At 48.8% G+C, this 13,405-nt stretch overlaps 1 protein-coding gene across 9 annotated transcripts in view; it reads right to left on the bottom strand.

Moving 5' to 3' along the window:
- The window catches only part of dcc (DCC netrin 1 receptor), an 88,166-nt gene that overhangs the window by 36,847 nt on the left and 37,914 nt on the right, over nt 1-13,405 (bottom strand). For 5 of the 9 annotated variants that reach the window (XM_052051309.1, XM_052051305.1, XM_052051306.1 and 2 more), the window contains exons 4-8: nt 12,946-13,096; nt 12,644-12,780; nt 7,912-8,066; nt 7,287-7,407; nt 894-1,179 (exon numbers count right to left, since the gene is read on the bottom strand). In XM_052051309.1, the coding sequence (XP_051907269.1) occupies nt 894-1,179; nt 7,287-7,407; nt 7,912-8,066; nt 12,644-12,780; nt 12,946-13,096 (850 nt within the window). The remainder of the gene's footprint in view (nt 1-893; nt 1,180-7,286; nt 7,408-7,911; nt 8,067-12,643; nt 12,781-12,945; nt 13,097-13,405) is intronic. The other 4 variants (XM_052051312.1, XM_052051310.1, XM_052051311.1 and 1 more) reach the window with 1 other exon arrangement.

The raw sequence follows: 13,405 nt of genomic DNA, 5'->3' as shown, positions 1-13,405 counted from the left end.
TCAGTCAGAGGTTACTCACGACGGGGCCCGCCGAGCAATTTGTTCATTCTGATGGTTAAGGGCTCGCGAGTTGTTCGGCGCCAAAATCATCCCGTCGTGCCTTAATGGAGTCGCAGGCATGCTAGCAAAAGCCAAATCAAATCAAAACTGTGGGAAGTTGGCCAAATGTTCAATTAAATGCGTGTTTTTTTTTAAATTCATATGTAAACAATCAAACGAGTGTTCATTTCATCACATTGAATGATGAAATACATATTGGCCAGCCTCTTCGTGACCCGAGATAGCGCCAGCGCTAATATTAGCCCCGGAATTTTTATTTGTATTTTTAAATATTGGGAACAATCAGCATTCATTCATTCATTCATTCATTCATTCATTCATCTTCCGAGCCGCTTGATCCTCACTAGGGTCGCGGGGGGTGCTGGAGCCCATCCCAGCCGTTTCCGGGCAGTAGGCGGGGGACACCCTGAATCGGTTGCCAGCCAATCGCAGGGCACACAGAGACGAACAACCATCCACGCTCACAATCACACCTAGGGACAATTTAGAGCGTCCAATCAGCCTGCCACGCATGTTTTTGGAATGTGGGAGGAAACCGGAGCACCCGGAGAAAACCCACGCAGGCCTGGGGGAGAACATGCAAACTCCACACAGGGAGGCCGGAGCTGGAATCGAACCCGGTACCTCTGCACTGTGAAGCCGACGTGCTAACCACTGGACTACCGGGCAGCATTCAAGCGGTACCAAATTGGCAGTCAGCGGTTTCCGTAACGCGTAATACGGACAATCCGCATCATCCGCCAGCTCTCCTAACACAGATTTGTGAATATTTTCGAGAAATGGGCCTTTTGGGAGAAGCGCCGAAAAACGGAATCAACTCAAGTTGGGTTTACCTTTCAATGCCATCTTGGGAGTAATAAACACCGTAAGTCTGTATAGATCCTCCCGTGTCCTGCGGGGGCCGCCAGCTGAGTCGGACAAATCGGCTGGACACTAGGACAGGGACCAGGTCGCGGGGGGCGGAGGGGAGGGCGACGCCTGGGCTGGGGGACACTGGTGGGGGATCAGAGGAGGAGGAGTAAGTCAAAGGGGTGCCGGAAGGAGCGGGCGGAGCAGGAGGCGGGCGGGGAGGAGGAGGAGGAGGTGTGTGGACGGGTCGAGACTGAGCGGGGGTGGCTTCTGTCAACGGTTGGTCCAGGGTTGAGTGTGGGGGGGGGGGGGGGGGACGAGATGCGGAGGGAGGGAGAGGACCACAGAGGGAAATGGAGGAGAGGAGGTGGCGAGGCAAAAAGCAAAAGGACAAAAAAATGGATGAGAGGAACAAATCAGGAACATAAAAGACAAGAAGGAAGAAAAAGGAGGAAGAAGAAGAATGGTAAAGAAGATCCCAGACAAGAAAAAATTGATTCTTGCATATACACACACAAACACACACACACACAGGAGCTAATTCAAAGATATTCAACATTTTCAAGTCAAAATACACAGAAAACAAATTCATCCGAGAAGATTTGTCACTTAATGGGGGGGGGGGGGGCAGCTCATTTCCTATCAATGCCTCAAAAAAAATAAACTCAAATAGGCAAAAAATGGCGCGACAAAAATCAAGGGGCTGGGGGTTTTCATTGGCTGTCTTAAACATCCAAAATCCTTTTCAATGCATTCGATATCACCCACGTCTGACGATGAGGCGCTCGCATTTAGCATGCGCGCATGCTGCGAAATGAATGCAACAAAGTGCACACACACACACACACGCACACACACGCACAAGTGACAACAATGAGCAGCATCTTTTGATGCGTGGCTTGCAATTCCCTTCGGTTCTACATTACGGCCGCAAGATATTAGACAACATTAAAACAACGTGATATGCTTGTTGAATGTAGCGATATCAATATGACTGCGAAATGACATTTGTACTCATTTTTAATTATAGACATCTCTCTCTCTCTCTCTCTTTTAAAATGGTGATGTTGTTTTTTTTCCCCCACATGTGCCCTTTGATACGCCGTTTCATATTCAAAGCCAAGTGGGATAGTCTCCAACTTTCCTGTGACCCCCAATGAGAATAAGCGGTATAAAAAAAATAGATGGGTAATTATTTGGGGGTGGGGGGAGGGGGGGCGCAAACCAAATGAAGCATTTCAAGATAAACCTGACATGAAACATCCCAGGGACTGCGAATCTCTTTGGAATTTCTCTTTCATTAACTGATTGAAATCCAATTGGCTCCCCGGGATCAAAGTACGTGTTGCTTAATTGCATCGGTGCCGTGACACCTCGAAGCGCACGCGCGAGGATGAGGCGACCCACACGGTAAAAAAAAAAAAAAAGCAAATGTAAGAAAATGTCATGAAAGTCGATGAAGGTGGTGAAGGTGATTGGGCGTCGGTCAAAAAAGAACAATTTCGTTTCCATAACACAACAACAACAAAAAAGGGACATGAAAGCTCCATGAGAAGAGATGGCGGTGTGTGTGAGGGCCAGGGGAGGAGGGGGGGGGATTTTTTTTTCCTGCTCGCCAGAAAGCAAAAGGGGGCTCTGAGTAGCGTCTCGGCCAGGAATGGATGAGTCAGCCAAATAACAGTCAACAGAAGAAGAGCGGGAGAAAAGTCTCAATGAAGGTTAAGGCAACACCGCCGTCTGTCTGTCTGAATCCAAATCAGATGCACTCAACGTGCACGCGCAAAAAATAAACGTGTGTTTTGCCATCAATATGTTGCTTTGCTACAAAAGCTACTCTGCATTTATATTGTTTCGGCTGCCCCCGCGTTCTTTTGGGAACTCTTGTTTCCACTGCCAAAAAGTGAGACTTTGTTTCCATTTATTTGTCATTTAAGAAAAAAAAAACAGAATCAACGCAACGGACTGATGCAACTTTAAAAAGAACGGAAAAATATATATACATAAAGAACGAAATGCGACAATGAAAATTGTATTCCTCAGCCGGCAAACAATTGATCTCATTTTGAAAATGGTCTGCAAACGAGCAAAATCTGGCGTAGGACGCTAGTCACTGAATATTATCCAAGATGGCTTCCTCATCCGGCTGCGCAGCTGTCGTCTGTTTATGCAGAAGCGGCCGCCGTGCTCGTCGGCTCTCCAACTTCACCCTGCTTCCAAATTCATACTTCTCTTTTTCTCCTCCCGCACTCAATTTCAGGGCTCATTTCAGCCAGCTGCCGTTAAAAGCGCGCTCACTACACACTCTGACACACAAACGCGCAAACCGACATTCTGGTTAAATTCCGCAAGCGTTTTTTTTTTTTTTTGCCGGGTGGTCGTTGGTCTGTCTGCTGGTTTTTCTTTTTTCTAGTTTACGTTCTTCTTTTTTAATTTGGAATGAGTGATTTTAGTAACTCTAGTCATTTAAAACATTTTTCATTTTTTCAATTGGAATGATTTTTTTTTTCAAGCCCCGCCCCCAACCATCCAAATAATGAAGAAAAACAAACCAAAGAAATGCAGCCGTCATTGTTTTTTAAAAAAAAAATACACCTTATGTCACCCCCACTAAAGAAAAAAAATGCAGTTTGTGCTTGTCTGGAGGAGGCCATGTATCCAGCATGCCCCCCCCCCCTTTCTAATTTCGCTAGAATTGCACAGCATTTCCCTGTAACATTGCAACAATATGAATCATATCGACAAAATGTTGGTCTTTGTGCAGGATGATGTCGTTCTTTATGAAGGCAAGACTATTTGGTGCCAATCCAAATTAGGAGCGTTTCGTTTTGGCAAAGGTTTGCGCTGCCCCCCCCCACCCCCCTGAGTGCCAATCCAGCAAAATACTCTTTCCTCATCTAAAAAAAAACGCCAATCGTTGAAATGTCCTCCATCTGCACTACATTAAAGATGATGTCCCAGGTTTCCGTGATGTCGCTATGACAACCGAGAACACAATGTGAGCTTATTATGGGCTGTGGAATCCTGGCAGAGTTGCTCCCTTAACGTTCACACGAATCAAAAAGTGATTGCCAATATCTCCTCGCCGCTCGTTCGCCCGCGTTGACTCCATATTCGCACACGGCTGGCGTTAGCTCATCATGAACAATTAGGAGCCGGCTGCCCGAGTCAAGTAGCCGTGACACCCTCTTAAATGCCGTGCGCCGGTCAACGTGTGTAGGGGGGGAAGAAATTCCGGAAGGAACCGCGTGAAATGTTGCCGGACGCTAACCGATATGTTTATTTGTTTGGCTGTCGGCAAGCTACGTCGCGATTCATGGAGGTGGAACCGTGCCATTGACTGCAGCAGGGGTGTCTAAACGTTTTTGTTTGGGGTGGGGGGGGGGGGGCGAAGAAAAAACGGAAGAGGCCGCGTTGAAATCCGTCTACTTTTTGGCGCACGCTAAAGTCAAGAAAGCAATTATGTATTATTTGTACTGCCGAGTTCATTTCATCGGCTGTGAAAGGTGCGGAGGCAAATAGTTGAGGACACCATTGTCGTTTTTTTTTTTTTTTTTTTTCAGCACATTTCTAAGAGTGGGGGGCTCAGCGTGAAGGACGCGAGTCAGTCAATAACTTTGTCATGCATACACAAACACTCAACATGCGGTCTTCCTTCCCGTGATGAGTGATGGAAGGGAATGAACGGGCAGGTGTTTCATCACAAAGGAGATCAATGTTGCAAGTGACACACACACACACACAGCACGGTGACAACACGCTGGTGGAGGCAGTAAGGTACAAACTCCCCCCCCCCCAACCTCTACCTGATTGATTTTCAAGTACGCACACACACACACACCATACAAATGACCTTCTATTTTCGACAATCGATAAAAGCAAAGGTGAATATTTCCCTTCGTCCACACACTCCCATTTTGGGGTCCCCCCCCCCTGCAGTACACCAACGATCGGAACGTAACGCTCCAGCGAAGCGGCCTGGTCCGATAAGAAACAAAAAATGGCGATTCCGTTGATAGAAGGAGAGGTCGGTTGATGAGGGAAGGATGAGTCACCGCGGGATTGAAAAACTCGGGTGTCCAAACGACAACACAAACAATCTTTGGTCATCAATTGTTCAGCAGAATTTTGGAATTTCATGACGTTTGTCGTATGCGGGTGCTTTGAAGCCCTTTTGCGGGTGTCGCCGAGTGACCGCCGCTTCGGGCGGATCGAAAAGACACTGGGCGGGCCATGCGGGCGGCGCCACATTTTAAGGCGGGCTTCTTGTAGTCTTTGCAAATAGTTGGACTTTCACTGCAGTCCTATTTGGACAGCGCACGCACACACACACACATGCACACACGCACACACACACACACACACACACACGCACACACACCAAGTCAGGGAATCAAGAAGTCTTCATTCTGGCAATGTCAGGCAAACACTTCATATGTATCACTACTTACACGCACTAAAATGAAGACCAGAGGGTCTATTGTCACCATGGTAACAGACAGAGGGCCCACGCCCCCCCCCCATATATGCCATCCCCTTGCAGAGTACACACACAAACACACACACACACACTCCTGTTGCAGATTGGAATGTGTACGTGCATGGACTGCGTGTCCGTGCATTTAGGGTGACAGAGTAAAAGCATTTCTCTGTGTGTGAGAGATAAAGTGTGTGTGTGTGTGTGTGTGTGTGTGTGTGCGTGCGCGCGGCGGGTTTACTCAGGTCAGCTACTAACAGTGGAATACAAATCTGTCATGGCTGACACACTTTCTCATCTTGCTCTCCAACTCGGGCTGCCCTTCGCTTGACCCCCCCCCCCCCTGTCCCCCCCTGTTTCTGTCTCTCATTCATTTCTCCTTTTCACTCTTCCCTCCCTTTCTCGCTCTTTGCATCCATCCCCTCGCCTCTCGTCGTTTTCCAAAAGCCACGCGTTTGAGTCCAGCCATCGGGGTTTTCATTTTCTATGCGCTGCCCCGGCTGGGCGGCCCGGTAGTCCAGTGGTTAGCACGTGGGCTTCACAGTGCAGAGGTACCGGGTTCGATTCCAGCTCCGGCCTCCCTGTGTGGAGTTTGCATGTTCTCCCCGGGCCTGCGTGGGTTTTCTCCGGGTGCTCCGGTTTCCCCCCCACATTCCAAAAATATGCGTGGCAGGCTGATTGAACACTCTAAATTGTCCCTAGGTGTGAGTGTGAGCGCGGTTGGTTGTTTGTCTCTGTGTGCCCTGCGATTGGCTGGCAACCGATTCAGGGTGTCCCCCGCCTACTGCCCGGAGACAGCTGGGATAGGCTCCAGCACCCCGAGTGAGGATCAAGTGGTTCGGAGGATGAATGAAAAAAAGGATGAATGCCCCGGCTGGCTACTGTTACAAAGTTAGCGTAGCTAGCCCGACGCCGCGTTTGAAATCATTTCATTGATGTTTGTAGTCACGGCATAACGGCCGAAGAAAGAATATGCCAGCGGTGGCACGTCGGAGGATGCGAAGTCAATAAACTGCGGCCGTTTGCATGCATGCACCTGTCGGTCTGTCGGTCGGTCTGTCGGTCGGTCTCGAGAGCCACTCAAAGGATCAAGTGACCTGCGGTTGTCAAGGGTAACAAGGTGCAATGCCGACATTCACACAAAGACACAGAAACACGCTGATTTCTCACGGGAACCTTGATTGGGGGCGCTGGGCGGACTGCTGGGAGGTGCCGTTCCCGTGGCGATAAGAACCAAGCCACAACGACATCCATCTGACCCTCCTCGTGTTTCCCTGCGTGTGTGTGTGTGTGTGTGTGTACGCTTATATATTGCCATCTGTGTCACTGGCTCAGGGGGTAGAGGGGGGGGGACAGCAAAACACTGGAGAGTTATGAGATGAAGAAAGGAAGAAAGAATGAAAGAATACACGGGATAGAAATATACAAATAGATGACTATTTAAGGTGAAATATTACTTTGGTCGCAGATTCGTAAAAGTTCATTTTAAGAGACTTTCGGCAGCTGGATTTGACAGCTCCATCCGATGGGACGATTGAAAATGAGGCTGATATGAGTTGATTTATGAATACAAAAGAAAACATGTTTAGCCCCACGAGGCGTTCGTCTTTTTCGTAAATAGGTGATAAAATAACGGACTAAATAAATCATCAAACATAAAAGGCGCAAGCAGGCCGACGCACGCTAGCGAAGAAAGCCGCAATCCAAATGGATTTGGACACATTGATGAAGAAACGGTTTGGAGCCGGCAATGGGAGGTGACTCATGGTTGAGGCGTGTCAAAACGCAGCTCTGGTCGTGGGATGCGCACGCGCACACACACACACACACACACATTCCTGTAAGACTGTATTTGTGGGGTCCGGGTAACACGTACACACACACACACACACACACTTCCTACCTGGCTCTCGGAGCAGCAGTTGAGCCATGGCCTGCGAGCTGCCGGCAATGTTCTCTGCCACGCACTGATAAAATCCTTCATCCGACTTGACCAAACCGAGAATCTGCAGGTTGCTGCCATCCTAAATCGCAAAAAAAAAAAAAAAAAAAAAAACAGACAACAATGTCATGAGCCCAGGGAGCTTGTGAACAATTAGCGGGCGATGATGGCGTCAATGTGTGTGATGTGGAATTACCAAGTATGAGTAAATATATATATATATATACTGTAAATATCTTTTTTTCCAGATTTAAATGATAGGTGACTACTTCCTTGCATCCTTCCTTCTTGAGGTAGCTGCTGCTGCCTTCAAGTGCTCCTACAACGCTACCAAAAAAGAAAAAAACAAACCGGAGTACGTGGCCATTTTTCAGGATCATTAAGGTGATGTCTTCATAAATCAGCTCTGGAGCACAAAGTGGAACAAACTATTTTGGCCTCAAAATCTTTATTCGCTTCAGTGTTTTGAAGAGAAATGCTGTTACTCTTTTAATCGTAAAAAAATAGAAAAATTCTGCAGTATATGTGTTTTTGCTTTTGTTTTTGTTTTTGTTTTGCTTTTTTCTCTGCGCTACTTTGGGCTCACCACGATTTGGAAATAGTCACTGGGGATAACCTCCTCCCCGTTCTTCATCCAGCGTATGGTCGGCGGCGGGTTTCCCGTCACGGCGCACTCCAACTCGATGTCAGTGGATTCCGAGGCGTACGTGTTGGTCGGATAGTTGAGGAATTGGGGCGGAACTGCCGAAGGAAACAAACAAATAAGTAACGGGAGAATAGCCAAACCCCCGAATAGCCTTCTGCTTACTTTTGTAGCACGTCATCACCACTATGCATGTCAGTCTGTGTCTCATGTGACCACCTTTTTTTTTTTTTTTAATTCACCTCAGGATTACGCATGAGCTAATCTGAAGAAAAAAACAAAAATCAAATAAAAATCACCTAGAAAACGAGTTGGGGCTGGATTGGGCGTTTTTATGATGGAAGAGAGAACATGAAATAATGCGTCAACCTTCCCAGGAGCGGCCGGCCGAGAATGATTACCCCCCCCCCCCCCCCCAAGGGCACAGCGAGCATTTGTACAAGTTGTCACAAAAGAACTCGAGCCGACAGCTCAACGACCGCACGGCTCTCCCGTCGAAGGTCGGCGTTCACGACTCAACAGTGAAGAAGAGATTGGGCGGGAATGACAATCGTGGCGGCGTTCCGAGGCCAATGACAAAAATAATCAAAAGGTTTGGCTTACTTTTGCAAAAATTAAAAAAAAAAATCGCAGATTCCCAAGACTTCTTGTCCAAATATTCCACCCACGGTGACTTTTGCTCTTTCGCAGAAAATCCCGAAAGGAAAATCGTCTGTCCTGCGTTTGCGACCTTGCGCCAAAGTGCACCCCCGCTTCTGCAGGAGGGCGGCGATCCAAAACACACCAGCAATTCCTTTTCTGAACAGCTTGAAAATAAAAATGAACGTTTGGGCAGCGGCCTCGCACGTTAAACCCCCGTTGTACTGTCGCGTCGTGACCTTAAAAAGAGCCTTTATGCTCCAGCGCCCTGTTGAATTTTCCAAAACTATCAAGAAATGTCAAGTGGAACTCGAGTTAGAAATAAGACGAAACGTGTGCGTTTGCCATCAATTCGTCATTATCTAGGGGGCGTCACTTTAGAAGTGTCGCGATGCTCTAATTAAGGGAGAACGATTTCCTTTCACCACAGAGCTGTCGCGGCGACACCGCCGACGACACACCCGGACGCAGCAACCACAGATCAAAGGACAAGTGTCCCTTCAGAAAAGACGCGGGGGTGTACAGTAATTGTACATTTCACAAAAACATTCACTCAACCAGTGTTCATTTTGACAGCACATTGAATTTCGTTTTAGCTAGCGTCGTTTTAGCTCGCGCCGTCGCTAGTTCCGTGCCAGTGCCCAGATGAGCGGCGGTTCTTCCTTTTTTTCCCACCACCGAAATTAGCTCTGGCTCTCGCTCTGGTGCTTGAGAGCGGCGCTTAAAGCTGGCCCCAATTATTGCTTAGGCCAGAAGAGCGATTGGCGGATGCGCCCAGCTAGCATGCGATGTGAAATTCGCAGCCGGCCTTTTGATCATCTACAATGATGAGGAAAGAAGAGACGGCCTTTGCTGATTGCGTGTCGCCGACTCTCAGATGCGACGTACAAGTGCTATCGATGCTATGCTAAGTTTGCTAGCAGAGGCTTACAGCGCATTATTAAGATTATTCATTCATTCATCTTCCGAACCGCTTGATCCTCACTAGGGTCGCGGGGGGTGCCGGAGCCTATCCCAGCTGTCTCCGGGCAGTAGGCGGGGCACACCGGTTGCCAGCCAATCGCAAGGCACACAGAGACGAACAACCATTCGCACTCACACTCACACCTAGGGACAATTTAGAGTGTTCAATCAGTCTGCCATGCATATTTTGGAATGTGGGAGGAAACCGGAGCACCCGGAGAAAACCCACGCAGGCCCGGGGAGAACATGCAAACTCCACACAGGGAGGCCGGAGCTGGAATCGAACCCGCTACCTCTGCACTGTGAAGCCGACGTGCTAACCACTGGACTACCGGGCCGCCTATTAAGATTATTATTATTATTATTATTAATAGCGCAGAGGTCGGCAGTGACATTTGGACGCTTGCGATTCTTTTGTGATTTCCTGCCATATCAATAAATGACTTTACAAGTTTCAAAGGAAACTTGAAGTGAAGACTTTGCTTTCAATTTGGAACTTTAACAAGCGGCGTACCACAGGTTGAACATTGATCAGCTGGTCACCGGAGAAGCCGTGTCGGCTTTCTTAGCGACAACGTGCAAGACATGAATACTGTATGTTTGTGCATCCTGAGGGAAACAGCTGAGAGGGGAGCCATTCACATGCTAATGAGACGCAGCAGCAACCAGCTGACCTCCAACACACACACACACACACACGAACACACAATCCAGTCCGGCTCGTCCGGACAATGGCGACATGTGCCGTCACCTGGATACCTTCTGCTCCGGGTGAACAAAAAGGAGCGCTTGTGATTTGCGCGCACGCATGACATCTGAGCATCAATGACGCCGCCTCTTTGTGCGCCAACTTCCACTCGGCATTCAAATGGAAATCAGCGCCGTCATTTATTTCAACGAGCATCCGCACGTGTGCGTCTATCTTTACGCGGAATGATAAAATCCCACCGAGAATCGAGCAGAGGACACTCAGGGCGCTATTCGGCGGAACTCTTCCTTCTCTCCCCGTGAACGTCAACTCGTTAGCAGCCTCTTTAAATGCCGCGCTAACCCGCACCTTAGCCATCAATTGCCGGCCCTTTCGCAGCGTCGGTGATATAAGCTCCGAGGCCCGTGGCGTCTGACGGCCCGGTTTAATTTCGTTCCCGCTGAGAGACACGCGACTGGGATGGGACACCCGAGGCCGCTCTTAACCGTCGGTCTCAGTCGGAGCCGTCTGGCGGGAGCGACGGCTTCGGCAAAAGTCGCCGCAGACAAATGACTGGAAGGGAGCTGACAGATGGGACGCCGGTAAGAGACACGGAGCCAAACTGGGCTGGGGGAGTTCAACAAGTAGTCGGCGAGAGCGAACGAAAGATAAAGGAACCTGAGCCCCCCCCCGCCTGTCTATCAGCAAAAGGGCGACTTTGCACTGGACTGAAAAAAAAAAATCATGTAATATGAAGCCGTCACATTTTATTTGGTTTCAGAATCGCAACGGCCCTCTGAAGATAAACCAAAACGACGATGTGGCCCTCAACACCAACCCCCCCCTTGCAGTAGAGTGAGACATACGGGACCACTTTGAAGGTGCAACAATGTTTTTCCACTCCAATTGCGGAAACTACAACGCCACAACAATCTCAAATCTAAAGGCACCGTTCAAATCTGTCCGACATCTACGCGCAGAAAAAAAAAACGATATCTCGACCAAATATGGGAGGCCAAGAAGACAGAAGGCAGCAAAAGGAACGACAATCCAAGCATTCATTCTTCCAAACATCCGGAAAGTCTGCCACTCCAACAGATGGTAAATGTGAACAGATGTCTGGAAGTAGATGAGCACGCGTTTGCTCGCTTTCGGACAAGCTGGGCAAGATATTTTCTCCGCCATTTCACGTTCAGTCTGCCGAGTCCATTCGGAGCACTTTTTGGGCTCTTTGGGATGCTAGCGCTAACCAAAGTGATTTGTAAATCAGGCCGAGCCGTACTGAAAAGTCCAATCGAGTTCTGTTCTTCCTCTGGAAGGTGATTGCGTCAGGTTGATTTAATGAAAAAAAAAAAAAAAAAAAAAAAATCAGGCTGCTGTGTTGTGAAAGGCCGCCGAGGCTGAAACGAGGCGGCGATTTTAAGGTACCAAAGGAGAAAAGAAAACAGGGCGATCCTTGTTTGCGCCAAACGTTATTCTCAATGCAACATCTGTGAGACGCAGCCAAAGAAATTGCTACGGTCTGCCCAGACGGCGTGGAAGAAACCAGGAACAAAAAAAAAACAAATCAAAAAAAACAAAAAAGTGTCAAATTGTGCCAAATACGGCTGATTCTCACCAACGGTAGAACGGATGAGAAACGCAAATATAAGGCAGAAGTGGTTTTGTCCACCTGCTGGTTGGCCTGGCACATTTTTTTTTTTTTTGGGCAGGCAAAAAAAATCCTCCCTTCTGATTTACCAACGAGGGAAATGCACCCCCCCCCCCCACCCCCACCCCTCCTCCTTCCCTGCAGGAGCTCTGTGAAGCTGCCCAACCACGCCCCCTTTTTGCTTTCATGTCTTCTCATCTGTGCCACAGTTTCTGGGTAGGGGTGGCGGGCCGCCAAGCAGCGCAGCAGGAGACCTTGGCAACTTTTTATATTTTTATGTATAAATATGACCACAACGTGATTCAATTCACAAGGAAAACCGTTCCACATTGAAATTTCCGAGGGCAGATTCGTAAACAATCTGCGGAGCGAGTGGCTCATCCTTGTCAAAAGACCGCCTAGAAGGTGAGGGAGGAGATATCGACGCAACATACGCGACGTGTCGGATTTTAGGACGGCGAGAAACGGGGGCGGCGGCATGAGTAATAGCACCCCGCCGTTGTTCCGTTTGCCCTTTTTTCTGGGTTCATTAGCTTTCTAAAAGGAAGTAGCTAATGAGCCGGGTGGCTCCGGTTATTCGAGGACGTAACGTGCCATCCGTTATATCCCTTCTGGTCTTATGGTGCTCGCCGCCTCGCGGAGTGAGCATCAAATAGCGTCAGCGAGCTACGGCTCACCGTCGCTCTTGAAAGAAGAAGAAGAAGAAGAAGAAGAAGAAGAAGTTGGTTTCTCACCCAGCACGCTGAGTTCTGCGCTGGCAGTGATGTTGTGGTTCTTGTTGGCAGCAGTGCAGGAAAAACTGCCAGAGTCGTCATCGGTGACGCTCCGGATGATCAGATTGCTGCCAGCCAACAGAGAATACTTCTTATTCCTACGGGGGGGGGGGGGACCAGAGGTTTTCTATCATTTTGAATCACGGGATACCTGCTCCCCCCGGGACTAAAACCGTGGGCAGAGTTTTGACTTTCCAGATGCGGATTGGAAACCTCTGCCACATATCGGTCGGGCTCGAGTGGGGTTCGAACGCAAGACGTACCAGGTCTGGATGACTTCTTCGCCTCTCCGCCACTGAATGCTGGGAGTCGGGTATCCGGAGGCGGAACATTCCAGCACGGCATCGGTTCCCAGCAGCGCGGTCACTCTCAAAGGCCGCTGGAGAAAGCGCAGGTTGCGGTTGACGCCGGGCTCTGCGTGAAACAGAGGGAGAAAGATCAAGCTTGGATGATAGGTTGCCCCTTGTACACGGCTTCAACTCTCTGCGGAGTTTTTGCACGTTGTCCTTGAGCTTCAATCAGAAGCTTCGCCCCCCCCCCAAAAAAAAACGTGCTTCTTGGCTTCATCGAATGTGCAAACGGGGGAGCTCGGAAGCAAGTAAAACCAAACAGCGAGAAATCACAACCTCGTCGCTAAAAATGAATGCGTCAGCAGTATTTCATGCCAATTTAACAACTTATAACAACCATAAAGCCCATCAAGCTCGGCAAAGGACAAAATGT

Source organism: Hippocampus zosterae, chromosome 18, assembly GCF_025434085.1.
Source record: "Hippocampus zosterae strain Florida chromosome 18, ASM2543408v3, whole genome shotgun sequence".
NCBI lineage: Eukaryota > Metazoa > Chordata > Actinopteri > Syngnathiformes > Syngnathidae > Hippocampus > Hippocampus zosterae.
Note: the sequence above shows the minus strand (reverse complement) of the source record. Positions and strands in the feature narration are given on the sequence as shown.